The sequence below is a fragment of the Cyclopterus lumpus genome, chromosome 3 (assembly GCF_009769545.1).
Source record: "Cyclopterus lumpus isolate fCycLum1 chromosome 3, fCycLum1.pri, whole genome shotgun sequence".
NCBI lineage: Eukaryota > Metazoa > Chordata > Actinopteri > Perciformes > Cyclopteridae > Cyclopterus > Cyclopterus lumpus.
This window is the reverse complement of record NC_046968.1, coordinates 18,466,987-18,492,059: the sequence shown is the minus strand read 5'-3', so window position 1 is coordinate 18,492,059 and position 25,073 is coordinate 18,466,987. Positions and strand designations below refer to the sequence as shown.

At 41.6% G+C, this 25,073-nt stretch overlaps 1 protein-coding gene across 4 annotated transcripts; it reads right to left on the bottom strand.

The window, feature by feature from the left end:
- Positions 1 to 693: 693 nt before the first annotated feature.
- On the bottom strand, positions 694 to 24,528 carry ahctf1 (AT hook containing transcription factor 1). Of its 4 annotated transcripts, none has more exons than XM_034558672.1 (41): positions 24,286 to 24,528; positions 22,005 to 22,131; positions 21,423 to 21,573; positions 21,188 to 21,290; positions 20,426 to 20,606; positions 19,928 to 20,135; positions 19,697 to 19,813; positions 19,174 to 19,258; positions 18,855 to 19,005; positions 18,368 to 18,500; positions 18,095 to 18,276; positions 17,872 to 17,933; positions 17,398 to 17,526; positions 17,152 to 17,242; positions 16,870 to 16,959; positions 16,237 to 16,377; positions 15,922 to 16,026; positions 15,406 to 15,502; positions 15,133 to 15,256; positions 14,954 to 15,010; positions 14,353 to 14,499; positions 13,952 to 14,142; positions 13,613 to 13,757; positions 13,344 to 13,475; positions 12,973 to 13,120; positions 12,374 to 12,524; positions 12,187 to 12,285; positions 10,235 to 10,379; positions 9,849 to 10,064; positions 9,503 to 9,689; positions 9,014 to 9,400; positions 8,722 to 8,856; positions 8,418 to 8,517; positions 7,337 to 7,458; positions 6,962 to 7,239; positions 3,966 to 6,812; positions 2,987 to 3,245; positions 2,671 to 2,841; positions 2,493 to 2,590; positions 2,057 to 2,145; positions 695 to 1,903 (listed from the first exon to the last, which is right to left on the bottom strand). In XM_034558672.1, the coding sequence occupies exons 2-41, from the start codon at positions 22,123 to 22,125 to the stop codon at positions 1,705 to 1,707; spliced, it is 8,574 nt and encodes a 2,857-aa protein (XP_034414563.1). In that variant the 5' UTR covers positions 22,126 to 22,131; positions 24,286 to 24,528; the 3' UTR covers positions 695 to 1,704. The 4 variants fall into 4 exon arrangements, with proteins under 4 accessions (XP_034414554.1, XP_034414563.1, XP_034414572.1 ...); XM_034558681.1 differs by having other exon boundaries at positions 9,014 to 9,355; XM_034558663.1 differs by having other exon boundaries at positions 694 to 1,903; positions 2,987 to 3,215; positions 9,014 to 9,689.
- Between the last annotated feature and the right edge of the window lie 545 nt (positions 24,529 to 25,073).

The window sequence follows — 25,073 nt, the reverse complement described above, 5'->3', positions numbered from 1 at the left end:
GACACAATCAGGTCGGTGTGACTGGTGTCCATATAAGCTCGTCAGGCAATGCCTCGAACTTTTAAAGAACACATGATGGAAAACTCATTTTGTTTACTTGCTGAAAGGTGGATGTGACCCTCAACCTTTGTGTAAACTAAAACAGACAATGACGTTCAGTAGACAAGAAAATATTAGCTAGCAGCATGATTCGTTTTTTAATACCAAAAATAAAAATCATCAGTATTTCATATGGGACAAAATATGCTCTGAATTTGCAGTCATTTTTCCTGACCCGTGGGTTTTGGAAATGAAGTGGAGTTGTAGCGATCAGGCTGGTTTCACGTTCACCTTCTCTACCCTGATAAATTATAGAAGAGACACAGCTCAATTTCATCCAGGGAGGTGACACGTTTACAGCTACATTTATGTCAACATTTCAGTGACTCTGAAATCAGACACCGTAACAGCTACATATTGGATATTAACCTTAACCTGACATTTAGGATGGAGTTTGACGGTCATCTATTCTCTGAGGCACTGACAGGATAAGGTCTCAGCTATTGTGAAGGATAATTAGTCGCTTGTAGCTTCTTTCAGTGGTTCGCTGCACACCGTAGAGAAAGAAAAAGGCTTTGTGGTCTATTCATCGCCCCACAAAACACAAGCAATAAAGACGGTGAATTGAATAGAGACAACCACTCAACAAGAGAAGTATTCAAGCGTTACCATATTTATCAAAGAGCAGTCATCAAAAATAAGACATTCTACATACATTCATCAGAAAATAGCCTATGTGTCAGATGGTGGTTGACATTAATTTAATTATCAAGCCTATTAACATGTCCCAAAACAATTTCAACAACTCCAAACTGCTGTGCAAGTCGTTTTGTTTTTCACACTATACAACATTCCCATAACATACAGAAACAATCTAAATCTGATTAGTGTACTAGTCTGTGCCTGCCTCGCTCACAGAAAATCACACAAATCGACTGAAATCTTAAGACTATGGCACAGGCAGTCTAAATAGATGATCAAACACATTCAAGACACTTAAAATTTCAAAAAGAATGTTATTCTTAATGATTTATTAATCAACTTTATTTGGAACATAGCAAAAGACTATATACAAATTTATCAGTAAAAATCTTCCGTCTCAACTCGGTTGGTTGCTTTTCTTCTGAAATAGAAAACAGGCCTCAAAATCTAAAAACTAAACCAGAAAAAAAGAATGGGAATAAAACCTCTTTATTAGAGGGAGGTTCAGTTCAGTCTCTCTGGTTTGATTAACAGCAGCTTTTAAAAGCCCACATTGATTGCTTTTCCTTGTGCCGTTCTGTGCACAGAGAATTAAGTGGATTATGAGAAGCGTCGCAAAATGTCCAACACGAAATGGCAACAGATACGATATCAAGTGAAATCCAGTTAGTACGAGCGGGATGTGTACACTCCAAAAATATATGCCTTCGCTCACACTGCTATCCATGGGTGTGTTTTGTTCTAAAAAATAGATTTTCCCACCTACGTTGCTTTTGTTTATTGTTCTGCAGGGAAGTAAATAAAAATTAAAAAAACAAAGAGAACCATAGCACTGAGGCATTTGAGGATATGGAACCATCATGAGTTTAGGCTTACACTTATATTTGACAGCTCCTGACCGAGTTGGTTCCAATTGTATGTTGGCTGCTTGAGGTTCACTGGTTAAAACCACCACCGACCTCCTTAAAGTTTCTTCCTCCGCGTCACAGGTTTTGTGAAAACGGTTTCCATTATGCGTTTGCGTCGAAGGTTAAAGCTCGAGGTCGGGGCCTCTCCCTCTATAATCCTCTTCAGTGCTAGTGGGAGCGGTTCAGCTGGGCTTGGCAGAGGTGAGATCAGGTCCACCTCTGTTATGGGAGGTGACTCCAAAACGGCTTTGGATCTGAAAGTGAACAAAAAAACTAAACCTGAGCAGGGAGTGACTTCTTTTGTTGCTGAAACCAACAGAGCACATTAGAGTGCAAAGTGTCCCTAAAAGTATTACAACTAAGCATTTCTTTATTGAATCCTTGGTCTTTGGGCTTGCTTTTCTTACTTTGCTGTTCTTTTGCCTGCTTTTCTGGTCTTAGAAACACCTGCTGCTTTCTCCACTTCCACAAGATCTTCTTCTGAAGCAAATTCATCCTGAAAAGAAATAGAAAAAATGCTTTTCAAAAGACCTTTTATGTGTGTCTAAGTGTAGCGCATGTCTATCGACATGTTTTGTGATCGCACGAGCATTGCAACCATGCAGTCATTAAAACTGATGTGTAGTTGAGATCAAAATGAATGTCGCGCTTCGAGATGGGTGTGGTCCGAGCAAGAGCCACGGAAGTCAGGGTTATTTTACTTTTAGTTTTTGAGAATTAAAAAAAAAAAAAACAGCTCTGCTTAACAACGAATTCATAAGATTACATGTTTGAGGAACTGAAAACACAAATCCAGCCTCCTTCCCACTAAAAAGTGTGAACCTCATAAGCAGAAGCACTTACATGAGGAGCAACAGAGATGTCTTTGAAAACTCTTCTCCTGCTGCGAGTGACAGGAGCTGCAGACTCTCCACTCGGTTCAGGAGACTCTGCACTTTTAGCTGACACAAAGACACAACACAGGGTTAAAACCAAGATAGATGAATGGACGGACATACAGGTAAATGGATTACATGCTCACCTCTTGTTTTTCTTCGTGAGGGGGAGTAGATGAAAGAATGCTCGCCTGGACTAGACTCTTCAGGTTCAGGGACCAGGCTGTCTTTCAAAGGAAGTAGTGAGTGAACCTCTTCCACCGACGACTTTGTACTCCTCTTGCTGGTTCTTACCATCTTTGTGACAACTATTCCTGCTGCATTTGCGTAACAAAGAGTTTACACTTTTATGTTTATAAATTTAAGTTGCTTTCTTCCATAAAAGATATCTTTAAAAAAATAGATGTGCATTGTACAATTTATTTTCTGCATCTCAGTTTCTGTATGCAGCCTCATACATACCTTCATTTTTTTCATCCTCATCCTTAAGTCTCTTGATGAGGGCATCTGCGACAGGAGTTTCAGAATCCACCTCCAACGGTGAATCCAGCAGGGGAAGGTCTTCCTCTGGGTGGTCCCAGAGTTTGCTTCTAGTTGGTCGATGGGAGTTGTTGCTGTTAAGTTCTGGTTCAAGTAGAACTCCACTTTCTTTAACATTTTCGGTTATAGTCCCTCTTATCTTCCTTGCACTCTGAGGAAATAATAATGGAACCAGTTTCACCTGGGAGTGCGAAATGTCATTATGATCAACAGTGGATGGATTGGGTATATCAACATGGAATAATGTAAAACACACAAAAAAGGTGAAACTTCAAATTATACAAGTTAAAACAAACTGTTTTTGTGTCTATCAAATGTACTCGATAGAAAAGTCAGTTTAACAAACAAAAATGGCTTAATACGTTTCAAAATCAGATCATAGTGAATAAGATGAAGCGTTACATACTCTGTAACTTGCTGATGGGAAACCTTCTCATTAAAACTTGCAAAAAAACTAGCACAAGTTCTCTATAGACGCGACGATGTGCGGACATCAATCCACGTAGAAATGGATTAACACACTCGTCCCACAAGAGGCTATGATAAATGATTCATGAGTTTAGAAAGAAAAAGGAACTCTAATGTGTGATGATGCCTCCCTCAAGAGTCTAAGGTGATTCATGAGTTGTACGTGAATCAGTTTAGAGGCTTTGCTCCACTTTCGTTATAGGCTACTCTCACTGCCACAGCGCCCTTTTGGCCGATGGACCTTGTATTCACATTTTGATATCATAGTAGGAAAAGCACAGGTGAAAGTGATAACACTAACGATGGCTTCATTAAAGTGTCCCAGCTATTCCACTGAGCCAGCATGTACAACACCAGAGTCTCTCCTAAGTGGAATGCAGCATTTTTGCCGTCAAAGGGTGTGGCAGCAAAAAAAAAGAGGTAAATTACTTACTTGTGGATAAACATTTAGGGTAATCCGGTTAGACTGTCGAGTTGCCCTGCCGGGGCTGCTGGGTGTTTTGCGTTCTTCCTCGTCTAACATTGATGGCTGTGTCTCGGATGATTCGGTCTGACCTTTCCTGGAGTTGCGTTTGACAGGGGAATCAAAGACCTCCACCTGTTCCTTCTCATCTTCCAAGGTTTCGAATGGTGTTAGCACCACCTCAATGCTACTCAATGTTTTTCTGCTGGACCTCCTCGGAGTGTTTTCCTGGGTGGTCCTGCGTTTGGCCGGTGTGGGAGTCTTGGAGCTTGTTCGTCGAGAGACTATTGTATCTTTGACAACAGCCTGTTGTTCCTCATCATCTTCGCTCGGGGTCCTTTTGCTGGTCCTTGTTGAAGTGGCCCTCTGGGATACTAGCCGTCTGGCTGGAGACGAGGCCTTGGAGGTTGATGCAAATGTGGTGTCAATATCCAAAGTGTCCCACTCATCAACCTTGTAATTAGGAGGCTCTAGCTGAGCATTGCGAGTACTTCTTCGAGGTGTGCTAGCTTGGACTTGAGTCTCTTTGTTCTGTTTACGTTTTCTAGGTGTACGACGTGGCGAGGCGGGTAAGAAAGTGCTTGTTTCTACCTCTTCCTCCAACTCCTCTGCTTCTTCCAGGAGGGGAGAAATAAAGGTAACTGTCCTCCCTCTCGTGGTCCTCCGTGTTGGGGTGGAAGGTGCTTTCATTTTCGTCTGAGAAGTAGGCGTCTCTAGCACGGGCTGTTCCTCCGTCTGGCTAATCTGCTTCACAAATTCCTCTTTACCATTATCTTTACTCTGTCTTCCCCTGGTTCTTCTTCTTGTTTCATTCTCCAGCTTGATTTCTTCCCCGTTATCCTCTCCTGTCTCTGCTAAGGATTTGTGGTCCTGCTGCTTCTCCTCCATGACAGTTGCTGTCTCTGTGACATCCGTGTCCATATTAACATCCCCATTCTCTTCCTGGTCCACAGCACATTTGTCCTCCTTTCCCATCTTCTCCTCCTCAGCAGTTGTATGTTTCTCTGACGAAGCGTCTTTCTCATCCACAACGGCTGGGAGTTCTCCCACTGGAGTTGGTCCAGTGACCGAAAGACTCTCATGTTCCTGATCGTCAGCCAACATTTCTGCAGGGAGTTCTCCCACTGAACTTGGTCCAGAGGCCGAAAAACCTTCAGGCTCCTGACCGTCAGCCAACATTTCTGTTGGGACTTCTCCCACTGGACTTGGTCCAGAGTTTGATAGACCTTCAGGTTCCTTATCGTAAGCCAACATTTCTGCAGGAAGTTCTCCCACTGGGGTTAGTCCAGAAGTTGATAGACCTTCAGGTTCCTGATCGTCAGCCAACATTTCTGATGGGACTTCTCCCACAGAACTGGGTCCAGAGGTCGAAAAACCTTCAGGCTCCTGATCGTCAGCTAACATTTCTGTTGGTACTTCTCCCACTGCACTTGGTCCAGAGTTTGATAGACCTTCAGGTTCCGGATCGTCAGCCAAAATTTCTGCAGGGAGTTCTCCCACTGGAGTTGGTCCAGAGACCGAAAGACTTTCAGGTTCCTGATCGTCAGCCAACATTTCTGCTGGGACTTCTCCCACTGGACTTGGTCGAGAGACCGAAAGACCTTCAGGTTCCTCATCGTCAGCCAACATTTCTGCTGGGACTTCTCCCACTGGACTTGGTCCAGACGTTGATAGACCTTCAGGTTCCTCATCGTCAGCCAACATTTCTGCTGGGACTTCTCCCACTGAACTTGGTCCAGAAGTTGATAGACCTTCAGGTTCCTGATCGTCAGCCAACATTGCTGCTGGGACTTCTCCCACTGAACTTGGTCCAAAAGTTGATAGACCTTCAGGTTCTTGATCATCAGCCAACATTTCTGCTGGGACTTCTCCCACTGAACTTGGTCCAGAAGTTGATAGACCTTCAGGTTCCTTATCGTCAGCTAACATTTCTGCCGGGACTTCTCCCCCTGGACTTGCTCCAGAAGTTGATAGACCTTCAGGTTCCTGATCGTCAGTCAACATTTCTGCTTGGACTTCTTCCATTGAACCTGGTCCAGACGTTGATAGACTTTCAGGTTCACGATCTTCCGACAACATTTCTTCTGGGACTTCTCCCCCTGGATTTGTTCCAGATGTTGATAGACCTTCAGGTTCTTGATCTTCTGCCAACATTACTGCTGGGACTTCTCCCACTGGAGTTGGCCCAGAGACTGAGAGACCTTCAGGTTCATGGACTTCAACCAATGTTACATACTTTGCATCACTCCGTTCTTCAGCATCTTCTGCCTCATGGTTTGTCTCAGTGTTTTCAGTTTGTATGTCAGCAAGTTTAGCAAGTTCTGACTCTGTCGATCCATCTACCTCAATTCCATCCATGGTGTCCATCTCTTTCCTCTGTTCCTCTTCAGACACTTCTCCAGACAGAGGAGAATCCTGATCATCCGTGCCCAAAAGAATAACCTCAGGTTTGGCCACAAATTCTTCAATGGCCTCCACTGCTGGAGACAGGGGGGGAGGATTGGAGGACTGCAGATCATTCTCCATAGGAAGTGTGTCTCCCTCTTCATTCCTGTCATCGTCTATATCGAGCATCAGAGAAAAGCCGCTGTGAGTTTCAGACCTTGGATCATCTGGCAAAATAGTTTGCTGAAGTTCAGGGAGACCCAGCTGAGAACTATCGACCAGCCCATCCTGCCCCTCCACAAGCTGCAGGGGTACCAATATAGTAGTAGAGTATGATGATCCTTGCTCTTCCTCCTCATTTGCCTCCATCCCTTCTTCATCTGCCCCGAGTCTCACCATCACCACCTCACCCTCCATGTCCTCCTCTACAATCTGTAATAGAGCAAACACACAGGAGAATATATGTCTTGATTTATTTTGTGATTGATTGACCGATTAATCATTTAATCTATAAAACATCAGAAAATTATGACAATGCCGATCACAACTTTGTCTAATCGAATAAGTTCTACACTGGTTACCTTCATCTCTGCACCGGGTGTAATCTGGGAGAACTCTGCAGCCTCCTGCTCTGACAGACTTGGCAGGAAGTGTGTGTGTCCCTGCTGTTCAAAGACTGAACTGGGTTGGAGGGGTGGAAGCCTCCCATTACCCTGGACCTCCTCAATGATCTCCACCTCACTACCAGAGTCTTCCTCCTCCTCCTCCACCTCTTCTTCATCTTGATCAGACTCATCCTCCTCCTCATCCTCCGACACAGGACTAGAAAGCTCTTCACTATCGTTTACACTCACAACCGCTAAAAGATGAAAAGAGAGCAGAAAAGTGTGTGAGACAAATGGGTAAAATCGTACTGTAACACTCAGAATACCAACGTTAATACCAATATTCCTTACAGTGGGAGTCTGTGCCAGTTGGCTCGGAGGATGTCACAGAGGCAGTAGATATTTGGCTGGTGAACACTGGTGGAGCTTCAACACTGGCCTGTGCCTCCTCTTCAACCTCACCTAGTGACTCACTGCAAGAAAGGAGAGACATTTTCGCATTTTTGAACTAAATATCCATATCTATAGTGATATGTACTAGAATGGATGTTTTAATATGGACTATGACCTAAATAATATTTTACGCCAAGTAAAACCATTAATATTATTAATTTTACATATGACCTACAAACCCTGAGCAAACTATGGCGAGAGCCCAGGAAGCAAAACCAGAGCCAAGTTATTCTGCTGGCTAAATGGAGAATTCACTGAATTCTAACCAATTGCCATCAATGAAAAGGGGCACAGACATATAAAAACAGTCTCTCAATGTATCAACTCCACTAGCTCACATTCATTTCTTATGAAGGAATAGCTCAGTGTTTAGCAAGTGTGTGTAAGTAAGAGAAAGAGAGTGACTTTGGATGCGCTAAGAGCAGACATTACAAGTTAAGTTGTCTGATGAACATAAGTCTGCAGTTCCAATGTGTTGCTTCAAAATATTTGAAAGGTGAAAATGTTTGCGCTTCTAAATATTCTCTGTAGGAATTAAAATGTATAGACATATATACATGCATGTGTGTGTACTACACTCAAAAAAATAGAGCTCCCCTGAAAGCCTCATTGGAATTAAATAGTGGAATAGACCATGCATGTAATGTTTTTGTGTAAATATATCAAACACTAACGATATTTACATTAATTGACGTCTCAATTATCGAAATGTTATACTCGCATTTAGGTTAAAATGGCAGACCATTTTTGAGTGGCAGACCAAAATAATAATACTTGAATAGTTATTTTCAGACCCTAACTGGGTTACTGAAAAATTTCCGCCAATAGAGAACAATTGATTTAGTGTTACAATCAATGCAAGTGATTTCTATTTTTATTTAATTATACACGTTTGAGAGTTTTTGTGGGCTTTTAATGACCAAATATTTGGTGTTATTGTGAAGCGGTTTCTTTAAATATAAGAGAAAAGGATACAGACCTGTTGAAGGATGTCTGGGTCTGTGATGCGTTGTGGATTCCTGAGCGGGTAAGTGGAAGATCGCTGCCAAACAGATGTCTCTGCACAAACTCTGTCAGATCTGTCGGACGATTCAGAATCAGAACAGCTTAGTCATTGTAAACTTGATATGTGTTGCTTCATATGTTATGAAGTGTTTCAACCTATATTGAAGAGTTTCAGAAATGTGTTACACTGTTTCTTGTATTATTGTCAATATGAATTACTTGTGGTGGTAAATATCTTGTATATTTTTACAGTGTAATTGCATAATTTAAAGATGGACCTGTTGATTGCTCCAGATCCTCTTCTGTTTCGTTTGTGGGTTCAGTGGCTTCTGTCTGGACGTCCTGTCCCACGCCTACATCCGGGTATTTAACTTCAGGGCCAGAGTCCGTGCTCTCAGTTACCCGGTTACAAACTAGTGGCATAGAAAATGCATCAAAACAAGAATATTTTCAACACCTTTTATTTCAAACATGTTTACTATCAGAGCCTAGCACGTCTTTATATTTTGTTGCTGGGCAGTACTGGTGTGAAGCATCCCATCGATAATAAAAAGTTGGAACAAAACTTACCTTGATTGTGAATAGAAATGTCCACCTCGTGGAGAGTTGCAGCTTCTTTATCTTCACTAATTGACTTAAAATCCTGTTCATCCTGCTCTTTCGCGTGGACTTTTTCTTTGTTTTTAGTCTCCTCTTCAAAACCAATCTCCATCCCGTCCTCACTTTCTTCATCTTCCTTCACCTCCTCTTCTGCCCTCTCTATATCCTCGGATGTCAGGAGAGGGGTTTGTTCAGTGGTTTGTGAGGTCTCTTCTTCTAGTTCTTGATTTCCAGTTAGGCCTTTGATGTTCACTGGCACTACATCTTCTTCCTTCTCTGTAGTTGTATGCCCCTCTTTTACTTCCTGGTCCTCTGAGAGATCAGGAAGAGGTGCATCATAATACTCTAGAGTGGTGTCTGTTGAACGAACAGATATCTGGCTGGTGTCAAAGCTCAAGCTAAGTTGTGCTTGAGTTGCATCTGACGGTCTTGTTTCTTCATGGATAAAGGATGACTCACTCTCAAAGCATCTCAGCTGTGGGGAGGGAATACCACCTAATGGAGGCAAGAACTTCACACAAGGCTGTTCCTCTTCCCCGTCTCCATTCTCTTCCTCCTCAGCAGGCTGCGAGGACCAGGTTTTATGTGTAGCCTTGGATAGAATGGAGCCTCTGGTCAGCAGGCTAATCTCACTGTCTGCTGCCATCTACAGAGGAACAAATTAAAATACATTATAAAAACAAAATCAAAGCCACCAGCTAAACAAATTGATGAAACGTGTGCTGATACAGACCAGTAAGCACAAAGTGTTTGTTTGATCGTGGCTTCTCAGTCCACACCACCGCTATCAATTTTTTGGTCTTACCCCATTGGTCCATCGGATGCCTTTCTCCGGTTCAGGAGATTCTGCCTCTTCGATGAAGGTGATCCGGCTCTCTTTGCTACGGAGTGGGGGGGTGATGGAGCGTCCCGGAGAAGCAGAAGGGGTGGCGACGGGTGTGGGCCTCAAGCTGCTGCGCAGGATGGACTGGGGAGTGAAGGCCGAGAACACGGGGCCAGAAGCAGCCAAGGCCCGAGCTCGCTGAGAGAACACAAACATGAAACGTGTAAGACAGACAATATCAGCATGCTCCCCTAACAAAATCAATTATTAAGAAAAGAAACTATACATAAACAACATTCAGAAATATAGATTGCAATTTGACTGATTTGGATATCCTGCCGGGGTAAAGGATTTTGTGTCCTACTTACCTTGACAACCTGTGGCGTTTGCAGCAGACTGAGTTCAGGGGCCTTGCTGATGCTCTTTGGAGAAACCCAGGAGCTCAGAGGTCTGACAGGGCTGAGAAGAGGCCGAGGGGTCTGACAGGAGGGGTGAACCACCAAGTCCATCAGCCTGAAGAAAAGGAAGGGATGCAAAGCATCCATTACTTTAACATGCCGTCTGGGAAAAAAACCCTGTTGTGTATGCATCTAGCATTTTAGAATAAACATGAAATATAGTTGTAGTTTTTTGTGTGTGTAGCACCCTGCTGATTTGATTACGTGTGTGGTGGTGTGTTTTGTTATGAGGTCTGTTGTGTCCCGACTTTTCTGGGCTGGTTCAGGTGTCCAGAGGGTGGGGAGCCAATCAGAAGGAGGGAGGTGAGTGAAGATAAAGGGGAGGTGAAGCTAGAGTTCGGGGGATGATTTCGAGAGTGGGGGAACAGGTGTGTTAGCGGAAGAGTGAACGGAGGGCTTGGGATTGGCGTCGAGGAGCAGCTACACGGAGGACAGTGAGCCGGGTTGAAAGCGCGGTCGGAGTGCGGCGGACCAGCTGACGGTTAACCCGTGAGGGGTTCCTTGAGGACGACGTAGCCGGCAAGAAGAGGGGAGGCAGGACGGAGGTTCCGGGGATCATCGCGCTTCCAGAGGGGACCAGCTGGTTTTAGTAGGACTGCATCAATCGCTCTCTCTGGGGACCGTGAGTACTGACCCCGCAGATGAGGAGGATTAACATGAGCTCCAACAAGCGCGCCAGCCTAGGGTACCCTAGCACAGACTGTTAACGCCTGGGGATGAGTGTGTGTTTCTGTTATGCGTATTGTTTTGTATAAGAATAAATGTAGGCTATAGTGAGAATTTGAGTAGACCCTTTTTCAGTGCACCTCCCAGGCAAACAGGGGGAAAGTAGGAGGCCCCTGACTAAAACAGCAACTGAGAAGGGGGGCTACATGTGTATAATAAACAATCAATAACTGAACATAATATTAAGATGCACGTGCTACTATTGAAAATATTTGAATTCCAACTAGCATGAATATGGCTTTCCCAACCAGTCATGTTGTTGTTTACATCCATGTCTGTTCAAAATTGATCCCTTCATTACATCCTATTAGACATTTGTTAGAAATTGTCATAATTAGCAAATAAATTCTTGATATATGGCCATAAATAAGATTTGTGAGGTAACTGTGACCTTTGAATAGCAAATTCGAATTAGCTCAGCCCTGAGAGCAAGTTGATGTTTGTGCCCAATTTGAAGAAAGAGCCTCAATACAAAAGGTTTCCTTTCATTCAGGAGATCATCGTTGTCTGACACGGTTCAAACCAATCTAATAAAAACAACCAAAGAACACAATAGCTAAAGGATTCATTAGTTTTGCAGCAGAAAACTCTCGTTTCGGCGTCCACTCGTGATGACAAATGAGCATCTCTCACAACTAAAAGATCTGCTGCATTGAATAGGGGTGAATATTTTGTTGATATTTCTACATTTAGAAATACATTTGAATCAATGAGTTGCATGTTTATTTAGTAAAATGTTATGAACATTTTATGACAATGTCAATACATATATCAATTATTATGGTTTAATGAGTTCCATAACATTCTAACTTAATACAAATTTTATTCATAATTGTAATAAGCTACAATACATATGTAGGCACTGGCGGACCATTTCTATAACAGAGTTCAAAGGAATAAGAAGTTCCATGCTCGGATTCTCTACAACTAAAAGTATATATTTTAGAAGAATGTACTTATTTAATTGTTTTTTATGATGTAAATGATCAAAAAAGCTGGTATTCTTAAGTCTGATTAAAAGTAGTGCATGTTCAAAAACACTGATTCAACTATCTTGTGTCAGAGGAACACAAATATTAAGTGTATATATGTATGTATGCTTCACTCAGGCCAACATGGAGCTCATAGTAGAGTACCTTGACTTTCGTTTGGAGGTCATGGTGATGGGAGTTCCCAGAAAGGGGTCAGAAAAGGCCATGGAGGACTTGGGGCTCTGAAAATCAGCTGCCCTGTGGCTAGCAGAAACAACATTGAAATATTATAAGGTAATACAAAATAATAAACAATTACCCCTGAGATGCAATTCTGGTATTTCATGCTCACCTCTTGGCTGGGGAGGACGTTGGTGTCGCTCCTGTGCCTAACCACACCTCCTCAATCTTGGTCAGGACATTGTTGATGAAGCCGGCCCTCGACATTACCTTCTCACTGGTGGAGCGTTTGGTGATGGTTGACAGTGGCTGTGGCCGAGAAACTGGAGCCGTGTGTAAATATGTTTAAAAAAATGTACGCTGTTGTTTACATTACACTAAAACTAGAATAACAGACACTGGTTTGGTTACAAGGATCAACATTTTTACCATTATCACAATTGGCTAGTTTGTTAGTCTCACACACTCAGATAGCACTACATAATTAAACAGTTTAAAACCAGTAGTTGTTGTGGGGTTGCTTGTGACAGCCCCAGTAAGTAACTTGTAACTTGATTACTAAAAAATCATTGATGAAAATTCTTTGCACCGAAGCTTTGTTCGTCTTCCGCACTATCAAAAGTGATTTTGTGAGTGCAATTGAGGGTGGCTACAGGGGCTGTCACAAGCAATCCAAACAAACTGCACTCTCAGAACAAATCTGCATGATTTTTGCTTGTCGTTTCAGCCATAATTGCAATAGACATGAATTCAAGCTGAGCCTCTCCTTACCTTCTCTGTGGACGGCGTAGGGATGCTGGTAGGGCTTTGCTCTCTCCATTGCCAGTTTCCTCTGGACTCTGGGCAATACCTTGCCATACTGATCCAATATCAAGTTCCTGGTGTTGGACCGTTCTTTAAGCTTTGGGTCTCGCTCATTCTAGGAACAAAGAAGCAGGATATGGTTATTAATCTAATGGGATTCAAGTATCTTCTTTCTATATATTCGTACAGTGACGCAATGACAATTCATATTTGGATATTGTGACATACATCTAAATTGGAACAATTTATTAATACAGGTGATTCTGAATACTAGAAACTATAAAAATCACATACTGTATATCAAGATAATGCTGTGATAATATGTGTGGCAAACATACCACCAGGTTCATCTTGAGGCTGTGGTTGAGCTGCAGGGCAGGAATGTAGTTAGCCTGCTGAAGGTAATGCACCATCAGTAGTTCTCTGTTCTGGAGACCGCCTGTACCCTGGAGAAACTTCTCCAAACTTTCCTGAAACACAAACCCAAGACCTAAGTGTTTTAGGCATACACTTTATTTCCAAAAACACAAGGAAAGGTGAATCTAAAAACTGAATAATGAAGGGTCAAATTTCTTTAATCTGCTAAATTGACTAATCTCTCTCTTACCTGCTCAGTGAGGCCCAGGGGCAGTTTGAGCAGCTCCTTAATGAGGCACAGCTCCTGGCAGCTCTCGTACAGGAAGCCCAGCAGCTCTCCCATGTTGAGGCGATTTGAGTGCTGGCGTAGTAAGGACCACGCCTCTACGAGACACCTGGAAAGACACACTATGTTAATAAAAGGTAAGAGAGCACACATTGGATTGCCATCATGCTTGTTTCATGCTAGTTTCCTTAAAAAAAAAAAAAAGAAGCAATTTTCTTGCCCCTTTTTCACATAATCATAACTTCTAGTTTTACTGACCACACCAGCAGGTGTGGCACAGTGTACTTCCCCCTTTGCTCTTACCTGTTGTGTAGCAGGACAGACAAACAGAGTTTGGCCTTGGAGGTGGAGGAAATTGGGGGCTTCGTAACGTGGAAGTATCGTAGTGCCACTGAGTGTTGGCCCTGGCACATCAGTGCTTGTAGGACACGCTCATGCTGCCAATCAAACTGACACCGAGAGGTGGCTGGATGCAGGAGCAGCTCGAATGAACTCTGATCAGGACAAATAAGAAAAATATAGCATAAAATGTGTCAGAAGAGGTCGTAATATAAATAGTGTTATTCATGTTTATAACAATGTTGTTAATGTGCTAATACTGATGTTTCATTTCCCTTTAATTACAATAAATCTTTAGCCTGCCACAACCTCTCTGTATCAAAATTACATCTCAAAAGTCAGTGAGATGTAAGTCAGGTGTGTACCTGGTGGTCATGATGGTCCAGCAGCCAGAGGCCTTGTACTAGTTTCACAAGTCCAATAGGAATTCCAAAAGCTGGGGGAAAAGACTCCACTGATGCTCCCTCCTTATTGGGGAAGGAGTACATCACATCGAGCAACAGGTAAATCACCTGGAACAACAAGTCAAGGCTTATACATGCAGGAGGCTTTATATAGTGTATCATTAGGAGAGTTTAAGATGTACAACTATGACAGAGGTTACGCGATTGTAAAATTAATAATCCAACATTCAGCACCATGTTAATATTTCTGTTATTTAAAAACAAAAAATATATATGGAAAACAATTATAAATAATCTAATACAAATCTATGGTCATAAATCTGACATAATGAAACAAACAGAATTAAAAAAATCATTACATGTGTTCCTTTGTGCAATGCTTGAACAATGATATAACAGATTTACTTTTATCTTCCGTTTCCCAGAGCTGTATATCCACAGCCAGAAAAAAAACATTTAAAAAAGCAAATAAAACAGCTCAAGAAGCAACCCCTGAATTCATAACAAATACGGGAGGTGGCCCATTAAACATCAATTTATGGCATTTATAATTAAAGGATACAATTGCATTTTTAACAGCTTCTTCAATATTGTCCAGTAGATAAATGTCCAACAGGGCCTGTGGATAAACGGGTATAAAATCAGTTTACACATGGTGAAAGCAACAAAGGCAAACTGGTTTTGATATAAATTAGAGGGTAAAAAATAAATGATATTAACAATAAATATGATCATGCTTACATGCAATGTAGGTGGTGGGTATTGCCCCGTCCCACCCGCATCCCTCTTCCACAGGTTGGTCAAGCGTTCACCACACTGGCCAACCAAACCATCTATCATCAGGCAGTCTGAACACCACTTGCCCCTGAGAAGACCACGGAGTGTGTCGGTATTAGATCAATTTAAGACTATCATCATCATAAACAAGTAACAGATATCATTAATGTAATGAATGGTTAGCTGCAGTCATAGAATTGCAATACATGTAAAATTCTTCAAGCAAAGAATACTCACTTAGACAGCCTAGTGAGCTCCTCTCTGCGTATAGCATAATAGTTGCTGATGATCGAGTGAGTGTAGAAAGGCCTGGAGATCTGGAGCGCATTGTCATCTGGTGGGGAGAACAGTTACAATACATAAAGAGAAGAAAATTAATACAAATGAATATAGCGATATTCAAAACTTTAGCAACCCCTTAAGAAATTGTATGCTCTCCGCTGATTTTCTGTTAAAAAGTTAAGAAAAAGAAAGACTCCTTTCTGTTAATTGTAATGAATTGTTTACAGCAGCCAGGCTGTTAATCAGCTACACCTCTTGCAGCCAGCTAAGACCTTGAATTTCTTAACAATTTTTTCCCACACCGTGTTGCACAATGCTTCTAGTTTAAGAATAGTTTGAAGTCACTGGGGTCAGTGACCTAAAGACATTCAACCTGCTCTCAACTCGTTTACTCACTGACTCTGAGAAATTGTTGTGTGTGAAATGGCTCATAAGGTTTCCCAAATCATGTTGATGCCAGCAACACCTTACCTGATCCTTCAGGCAGTAGACCGGTACGACAGAACCAGAGCACCACCTGAGCGTACTTGGAAATCAGACTGGACACCAAGTTCTTGTTCATCAGACCCACCAGGCCTACACCACAAATAAATAAGCAAAACCTATCAATAACCACAAATAACTAAAAACAACCACTTATTATTTGCTTGATATGGCTGATCAGTAGACATCAGTAGACAAACTAAAACACTTGCAAGAGGGTTTCATTACAGTTAAAAAAGGGAAATGAGCTCGCTGAACCTGTTTTCACGAACGTCACAAGACTAGTTTGTGTGGATATTGCACCTTTTTGTGTGAGCTCCTGGGCTTCACTGAGCAGACAGTGGAAGATGGTACTGAGGTTACTGAGCATTCTCTGGCTGTGTTGTAGCAGCTGCATGGTCTGAGGGTCTGTGAAGTTGGATGAGCTGTCAAACAGCGGTGCGCCTAGAGAACAAACAAACACACACAGGAGGAACATATGAAAACATATTAACCAAATTGCAAACAGCATTGAAATAAGAGGAAACAGGAGGGAGTTCTATAATTTAAATATTTTACAATATTGACAAATAGATATGGCAAGCATTTGCTCTTTGGTAAGGTTAAATAATAATAATAATAATAATAATATTGATAATGATAATAATAAGTGAAAGATTGAGTGGTCATCAACTAGAATTGACCTGACAAACAGGCAATACAAACATATTAAAATGTGTCACTGGACCGCCTGAGTGGTCACAAACTGCCAAATATTAGGTTTGTCAGATGTCCAGTTCTTGACAAACACTTAAAATTATAAAGACTCAAGATAATCTTCAAATCCAAAAATAAAGAAACATTTTATAATTTCAACATTCTTTTCTTGTCTAAACAACAGTTTATATAATTCAGAATCTCATTTGATTAAAATTATCAAATGATATTCAAACATACAGATGCCATCCAGTTCCTGCTTGGTCCCAACCACTTTGTTCCAGGCCCAATCCAGAATGTAGCGCAGGTTCAGTGCAGAGCCTGGTTGTTCTGTTTAAGAAAGACAGAATTATAAGCATGAGCGTTCACTGTATTTATGTAGAGGGACTAACAATTTAAAACTATGAGTGTCTGTGTGCGAAGAAGCCAAAGAGAGAAACACTGAGCAAATGTCTTCACCAAATATGTTTTGATGAGCAAATTAAAAAACTATTGGACCATTATATAAGTATGACTCCTCACCTTCTGCAGTCCACTGCTTAATACAGCCAGTGATCAGTCCCAAGGAGCTGGTCTCCACTGCTGTTGACAAGATGGCATCCAGCTGCTCCTCCTAAGGGTCAACATCAAGTTTCATGTACACATTACTATAAAAACTTCTGAATACATGTTTTTGTAATTTCTGTATATTATTTTGTAATGTAAACTAAAAACATTAAGAATGGTGGCTTCTGGAAACCAAGGTGTCAGCTCAGAGTGTGTGGGTACCTGAGAGAGGCTGGAAGCCTGAGTGTCAGCCAGGCGAGATGAAAGTAGGCCGGACATGAGGCAGCGAGAGTAGCTAGTGGAGATGATGTCACTGGAACAAGGGGCAGCTTTCTTCAAAAAGCTCAGGGTCTGGTGTTAATGAAAATGGTATAATAGAAGTCTACTTTCCATTCATATATTTACACCCTACTTGAATAGTAAATATTGTGTAGTCTCAGTAATAAACATCATATGATCTTATGCTAATTAAAAAAACACAAAGAAAAGGCTGTCTAAACTAAAATAAAAACAAGTTGAAACGTACTTTTAAAATTATATAAATATATTATTAAACGTTTGGTTTATACTTTATTGAATGGTTTGTTTAGTGATCAGCTATTTTGCATCACTAATAGAAACAGTGACAGTCAACCTTTTATAATTTAAAAAGGCCATAAAATGAATGGTGAGATAAAAAATTTAAAAAAGACTTGCCTCTTTCTGATATCCAGAGCAGGTTGAGTGCACAATTCCAGAGTTAAGCAGGCACGTAGCATCTGTAAAAACAACGTATCTTATCAACCGCATTAGTAAAATTATATTTCAACTACAAACCAGGGCTTGTCTGTATAAGCAAATTCATGAGCTTTTTTTTTTTTTAATCATCTCTCCATATTATGTGATATCATATTGTAGTAGATATATTGTCACCACCTACCAAAGTTATATGTGGTGGGGTTAAAGTACTGTTCTGGTGGGGGGCAGGTGAAGGGCAGGCCCCTACTCAGGCTGCGGTCGTGCACCACTACATCCAGGAGGACATGTTGAGACACCATCTGCACCACTGGGTCCAGAGACCAAACTGCCAGGTAGGGACAGTTTTGCAGAGTCTCTCCCGTTCTGACAAGAACACACAGTAAAAAACAGTGTCACAGTAAATCAAGCAATCAAGAAACTTCTTATTAAGTTATGAAATCAGTCCCCATTGTACCTCAAAGAGTCTGGCATCTGTGCGTGGTACCAACGGTTGATGTCAAAAACCCCGATGTAGGTAGATAGGGTTCCCTGACCATAGGCCTTGACTTGCCAGCTAAAGATAGACACACTGGTGTCCGGAGATGCAACTGAAAATTGGGTGAGGAGGGAATGAGAGAGAGAGAGAACGGGAAAAAAGTGTGGATGATCGCAGAAGTGAATAAAGGCAGGTAGACAACTGAAAGGAAGTAGATACAGTATGCAAAAACAAAAAAGAGACAAAGAGTGGAACTTTTCTGTCATGCAGTAGATTGTGGTCATAGAAACAGTTTTAATGAGATTATACGATGGTATAACCATTAAAAGATGCCATTGCTATCCTTTGACAACACTGGCAATGTAAAAGCACTAACCATTGAACTCTGATTGTAAATGCTTAAAACTTGCACTAATTAGCTCCCTACATTCTCATATATTGGTAGTTCCAGGGGAAGCAGGTTTACCTTCGTTCATGCTCTCATCCCTGTCAGGGTGGGGTCGGAACTTCTCGATAGTCTGGCAACTCAGCAGACGGGTGTTGGTGGCCTGGTTCCTGAGAGGGAAAGCTGAGCCACTTAACTCCTGGCTGTATCGTTCCTCGCAGTACTCCAGACCCTGAAAGACCGAAAGTTAAAGAGGGAGGAAAGTAAATCAGGACGTAATCATGAAGTAGATTTGCTGGGACTGATACAGAACCAGCCAAGTGAAGGTTTCACTCAGTGAAGAGATTAGAGAGAAAATATTTGTGTAATATCTGGTGTAATGTTTTTAGGCACTACAGACCTCATAGAGGATCTTCCCAGAAGGTAGACACTTCCTTTCACTGAAGGCCATCTGAAGCAGGCGGAGGCTGACCATATCTCCCTCACTGTGTGGGAGTAAGAGGAGGCAGAGGAGAAATAAGAAGATGGCAAAAACAAAAACACACACTTTGCCTAGATGGAGTATTTGGAAATACAAATAATGTCAATTTCCAGAATCTCATGCTCATAGGAGATCCGAAATGTAAGCCGAATTTCCAGGTCCTGTTCCAGAAGTAAGAAACCACACGACAATACCATTGACAATTGTAATAGTACCAATAACTAAAATCACAGCCTTGGAACCGACATTTAGATTAACACTGTCATCTTTTAAAAGCAATCTCTAGCAGCCTTTAACAAACTCTATTTTCCATAAAGTTATTTTTTTCAGACCGGAGAAAGAAATTAATGTGGTATTGCTTTGAGTTACAGAAGCTAGTGGAACAGCTATGTGATGCCATGATTTTGCCAAAACAAAGAACAGAGTGACATGTAAGACTTACAGGTCCTGTGAAGACTGGACAGCCCAGAGGTAGCAACAGTTCCTGGGGTCATTTTCTGGCTCCTGAAAAGTGAAGGCATGCACAGGCACCCTGCCACCCTCTAACTGGGAGTGGTATCTACACATGAAAGACATCAAACATAAATTCAGAAACACATGATTTTTTTTTGTATTAGAAATTTACCCATCAATGGTATTCTTAATATAACAATATATTAAAACAAAAACTCACTCCTTCTTTAGAGTTTTCATGTTCCACAGATGTAAGTGTCCATCTGAAAATCCCACTGCCAACTGGTTGGTCCTGGAGATATACTGCAGAGCTGTGGCTCCAACTCCACTGGGCCCTTTAAGCTGGAGACAAAGATGTCTGCCCTGCCTGGTGCTGACTTCTCTCAGCCGGGGTATTTCTGCAGGAGATTTGGTCACTACCTGCAGGTCTGGAACCAGAGTAAATCATTTTAGATAGAGAAACAAATGTGTGCTGCAAGAAAAACACAAGGCAAGATAACTAGAGACGAAGCCTATGTTACTACTTTACTAAAGGGTTCTATAGCTATCAGTATTAAAAACAATGTTTGTTTTTTTCAAACGCTTGTTTCATAGGGTGTGCTGAATAAGGGAAACAGATTTTTTTCTTCCTCAAGAGGCGTTTGTAGTGTACAAAAAAAAAAAAAAATGAACACACATAAACAAGCAAATCCAACGCTTTGTCACACAAGCTAATCACCTGAAGACTCCAGTTCACTTTGGCTGCAGGTCAAGTCATCAAGACAGAGGTCCACAAGCAGAACATGACCCAGATCCGTTACTACAGCAGCAATGCCGAAGAACCAGCGTAGACTCTGGTGAAGATGCTGGGTCGAAGTGCTTGCTCCGCCATAACTCACTAGCGGCTCAATAGCTGTTATCTAGAGTGGAAAGAAGGAAAAAAAGACAGATGATGTTGGGGTTTTGATGGATACGCATCTTTTGTTTGTAAATCTGAATTTTGCATTTATCAATCTCTACTTTAATATTTGCTTAAAAAACTACTAATTCCTCTTCAAGGAACAATGCCTATAATAAAGCTGGCTGTAAGCTGACATCAAGAAATTATTGTAGGCTGGAATTTCTACCAAAGGAGGTGTTACTGTGTATTAAAAGTGTACCTAAATATTTAATTTCTTTTTTTATGTGTTCATTGTAAACAAATTAACATTTGTCTTGGTCAGGTTGCTTGCAACTGTTGTGGTCAGTTTGTCTTGCTTTCAAGACAAAGAGTCAGTTCTTAATGTCAGCAATATGAAGAATATGTCTGATTTGTTAAAAAAACATATTTTGTCTCCTGGGACTGCTCAATCCTTTTGTATATTCCAATGCCTCAGCTGATGTTAGAAATGTCGCCTGAATCCTGGGATATGGCACTCCAAGAATTTTGCATTCACATTCAAAGCATGAGACCAACTCTACCAGATAAAAGTAGAGGAGACCTGAAGCGCTGCCAACTCACCCTGCCTGGTATAACCACAGCTTTAACCACTTTTGACAGTCCCAAGTCATAAAGACATAGCACGCTGCCCTCTGCTTCCTCCAAGCCAACCAGTAATCCAGACCTAGTAATATAAAACAGTAAAGGAGTTAAATCCAACAGTTGTCGACCATCACTCACAGCAAGTTTTAATAGTTAAGAGTTCATTTTGATTGATTACAATCCACATCAAAAGACAGTCAAAGAGAGCTCTGACCGTTTGAGCCAGCCAAAGTCCCTGGCTGCATGGACACTGGGTGGGTGCTCGCCTCCACCACTGAAGCAGTATGCAGACAGACGTTCTCCTGTCACTGCATGGACAACCTCCAAATGGGGGCCACAGGCCAGCCAGGCCAGCCCGCTGCGGCCTACACACACAGACATGGAAAGGAAAGGGGTTATGATCCACGACTATCACCGAGCTAGGTTCCATTTTTAAGAAGAACACAGCTTATGAGTTAACATGCGACCTGCAGCCAGTTGAAAAAGCTGTTCTTATTTTTTTAAGGTTTGTTTCAACTTGCGATTCTGCAGTGACTTCTATGTTTACGTTGTTGGTTGGCTGTTGGCTTAAATTTTGACTAGCTAAGTGTAATAGATGGATGGATAGATAGAAAGTTCTTGATTTATTCCAGTCCAATACTTTACCTTTAAAGCAAAAAAAAAACATTGTACTGTACTTATGTTTAATGGAGCAACACAATTTAGTACACTGTTTTACTTCTGTACTATTTGTCAATGCAACTAGTGATGGAGGGAAGACAATATAATTTTTCGATCATTGATCAGTAAGGCTTACCAACAGTGAACTTCCCATGTAGCACAGAGTCTAGAGTGATTTCATCTTCCCCGAGAGCATCTTTAATAACTTCTGGGAATGGCAGCAGGCTGCTGGTGACTTGGGCAGTCAGGTCATGCATTGTTCCCTGTATAAACAACAACACAGGATATACAGTATGTTAGAAACATCCTGCTCTAGATACGTTCATTAATAAGTCTAAGTACAATGACAACATGTGAAAGACTAATTTCGTGCCCTTCCTACTCCATAAATCTTCAGGCTTTATCTGATCGACCGGGTTTTACAGCATAAAAGAGGTCTTTCTTTGAAACCACAGTTGCAGCCCCAGTTGTCAGGAAACATGGCGTCAGCAATTTTGCTGACAACTGGTCCTGCAACTGGATTTGCTTTCTAATCAACAACCCATGACATACAGCTACACATTTGTTTACAGATATGACTTCTGATATTAAGTTCTGACAACGTGCTAGAGTAAAGCACTATTTAAATCATTGTTCAAAGAAAACCCAGTGGCCTATTTTAACCCCGCTTAGCCAAACTGATAATGGCCAGCGATCGGCAATACATTCTTCATTTGAATTCACACTTTTTTTTAAAATGATCTTTTACAATTCAACAAAACAGTGATGTGTCAAAAGAAGATGGAATGAATACAACACAACTATGACACAGCTACTAGGTTCACATGTTGAGTAACAAGTTAATGCCTATATTTAAATGATAATATATATATATATATATATATATATATATATATATATTATTTACTTATAACTGATGTAATTAACAATGGTATTTGTATTATGTTAACTCTGTGTAGATTTCCATTTATTCTTTTGTTATTACCATATGTACCTGAGGCTGTAATGTGTATGATACCCCTCAGCCTTGAGCACTAATGCTCATACATGGTAATATTCCCTTCAGCAGTACGGTACACACAGTGCAGCATTCAAGGCCAACTCGACCTGAATGGAAATGTCAGTCAGTTTCCCAGTGTGCTAAGTTGGACACAACACTGCCCTCTGTGACCACAGTGCAGAACACACGGTGGATTCAAGTGAACTCCCGCGCAACAAGACTGCCGCTACGCAGCCACATGCGATGACGTGAAATTGAACATGTAGACACATTATACAACAATGACCAACTATAAATGCACATTGATGCACTTAAAAGCGTGCCCACTATGTTACGGACTACTGGCAGATGCAGATTTCACAACAAATAAGATTATTAAAACAAAGATGTTTTTTTTAACCAAACACAACATCAAGAGTGACAACCTGCAAAAAGTGTCACTCTCGCAACTTTATGAAACTTTCAAACGTGTCAGACTACATTCGGACGTGTTGGGTGTTTAAACGTCAGTTAGCTGTCTAATTTGAGCTCGGGATGCATCTGCAGAGTATATTAGCTTCATCAACTGCTGCTTGACGTGATGTAAACAAACCAACGATCGCTTTCTTTGAACAACGTAATGCTCAGCGCCGGTAAACACGGGCCACAGAGACAACACAAGATACAGGTTTTACTGTTATTCAGTGATGAATAAGATCAGCTAGCTGGTTTCACGTAAAAACAGTTTTTCCCGTTCATTAGCAAGCTACCCAGTTAGCCTGCAAGGTCACGCAGGATTAGTTTATCCGAGTTCACCGTTTAAATCAAGCCAGTTGTCCCATCTATATGCAGACACGGCAATACTTACTTCACTTTGAGTCTACTAGTAACTTATTGGACGTGTGCTACAACAAATCATCTAACTAGCTGATTCACATGTACCTCTAACGCTAGTTTAGTCGGGGCGGCTAGCTGGTTTTGCAGGAGGGACGTTGCTACTTTGGCGTTAATGTTAGCAAAGCGGTGAGTACGTTAGTTCCTCCGTGACCCACTTTAGGACTGACAACCTGGAGGAACGATACTATTAGCTTTCAACAGAGCCAACATTGTATCACTCGTGTCTTTAGTTGCTGGAGTCTGGTAATGTAGCTAAAGTACAGGTAATCCAGCGGTCTGCTTTAGCTTTAGCTGCCACTGTAACGTGTCTGTAGTGTAACGAAGGCTAGCAGCACAGAACTCACTGAGCTAGCTTGTAACCATTGGCAACATAGCGGTACCGCTGGTGTCCGTCCGCAACAAGTCAACTCTTTCTGTCATATATTTTAGGGCGATTTAGCCAACATAAGCGAGTTTGGCGAGCTAGCCCCGCTGGATCTTGCTCAGCTGCGCGTGTAAACGTGACGCAATGTGCCGCTAGCTGCTACCAACGTTAAGTTACCTGTCCGGAGACGTTCACGGCTTTATCAGAGACACGAATGTATTGTTTTCCTGGACGAAACTCCAGATTCCCTCTTCTCCTCTGTCATAATCCGCTCCTTTTCAAAGTATAAAAGTCCGCAGAGCCCTATGGGCGCTTCAATCGACTGACAAGCACGAGATGCTCCCTCTGACTTCAGGCTTCTACAACGGGGAGCGCCATTTCCACGATTGGAAAGTGCTCCATGCGCTTCTCCTTCGTGGCCGTCGGTTCTGGGAGAGCGAAGCACGGCGACCGCTGACTGCTGCCCTCTTATGGCCGGGCGTGGTTTCTGCGGACAAAATTACATTTGGACTCAAACCTAATGCATTGAAATCAATGGAAAGAGTTAAGCGTGCTTCCCTGTTTTCTTAATCTTTGTTCACAATGTTGTGTTAATCACTAACCTTGCTATCAGCAATTGCTGCACAATTGACTAGTGTACTCAATATAGATAATCAAATGTATGTTTATATAGCCAAACATCATAGGAAATCATCATTGGGCTTAAGGGCCCACAACATCAATGTTTTACCACCCATATCTTTGAGAAGGCAGGTACATATTAATTGTAGGAAAATAAATGTTTACATCGTATGTGCGTATCTCCACTGCGTCTAACCATACAAATGAAATAGAATAGCAAAAGAGGTTAGATTACGGTACGGTAGGGTAATTTGTTCATGTATTCAATTGTATATATTCAAATTTGTCAAAGATCATGTAGCCCTTTTTCCCAAGAAGCCTATAAAGTCACAACTAGAGTCAAA

Excerpts from the sequence above, each read along its gene's own strand:
- ahctf1 (XM_034558654.1), bottom strand. The coding sequence starts at position 22,125 with ATGCATGACCTGACTGCCCAAGTCACCAGCAGCCTGCTGCCATTCCCA. Across the intron at positions 15,257-15,405 it reads GAGCTCACTAGGCTGTCTAA|GGGCAAGTGGTGTTCAGACT; the intron begins GTGAGTATTCTT and ends TGGTCTTCTCAG. Across the intron at positions 3,246-3,965 it reads CCCTAAATGTTTATCCACAA|GTGAAACTGGTTCCATTATT; the intron begins GTAAGTAATTTA and ends TCGCACTCCCAG.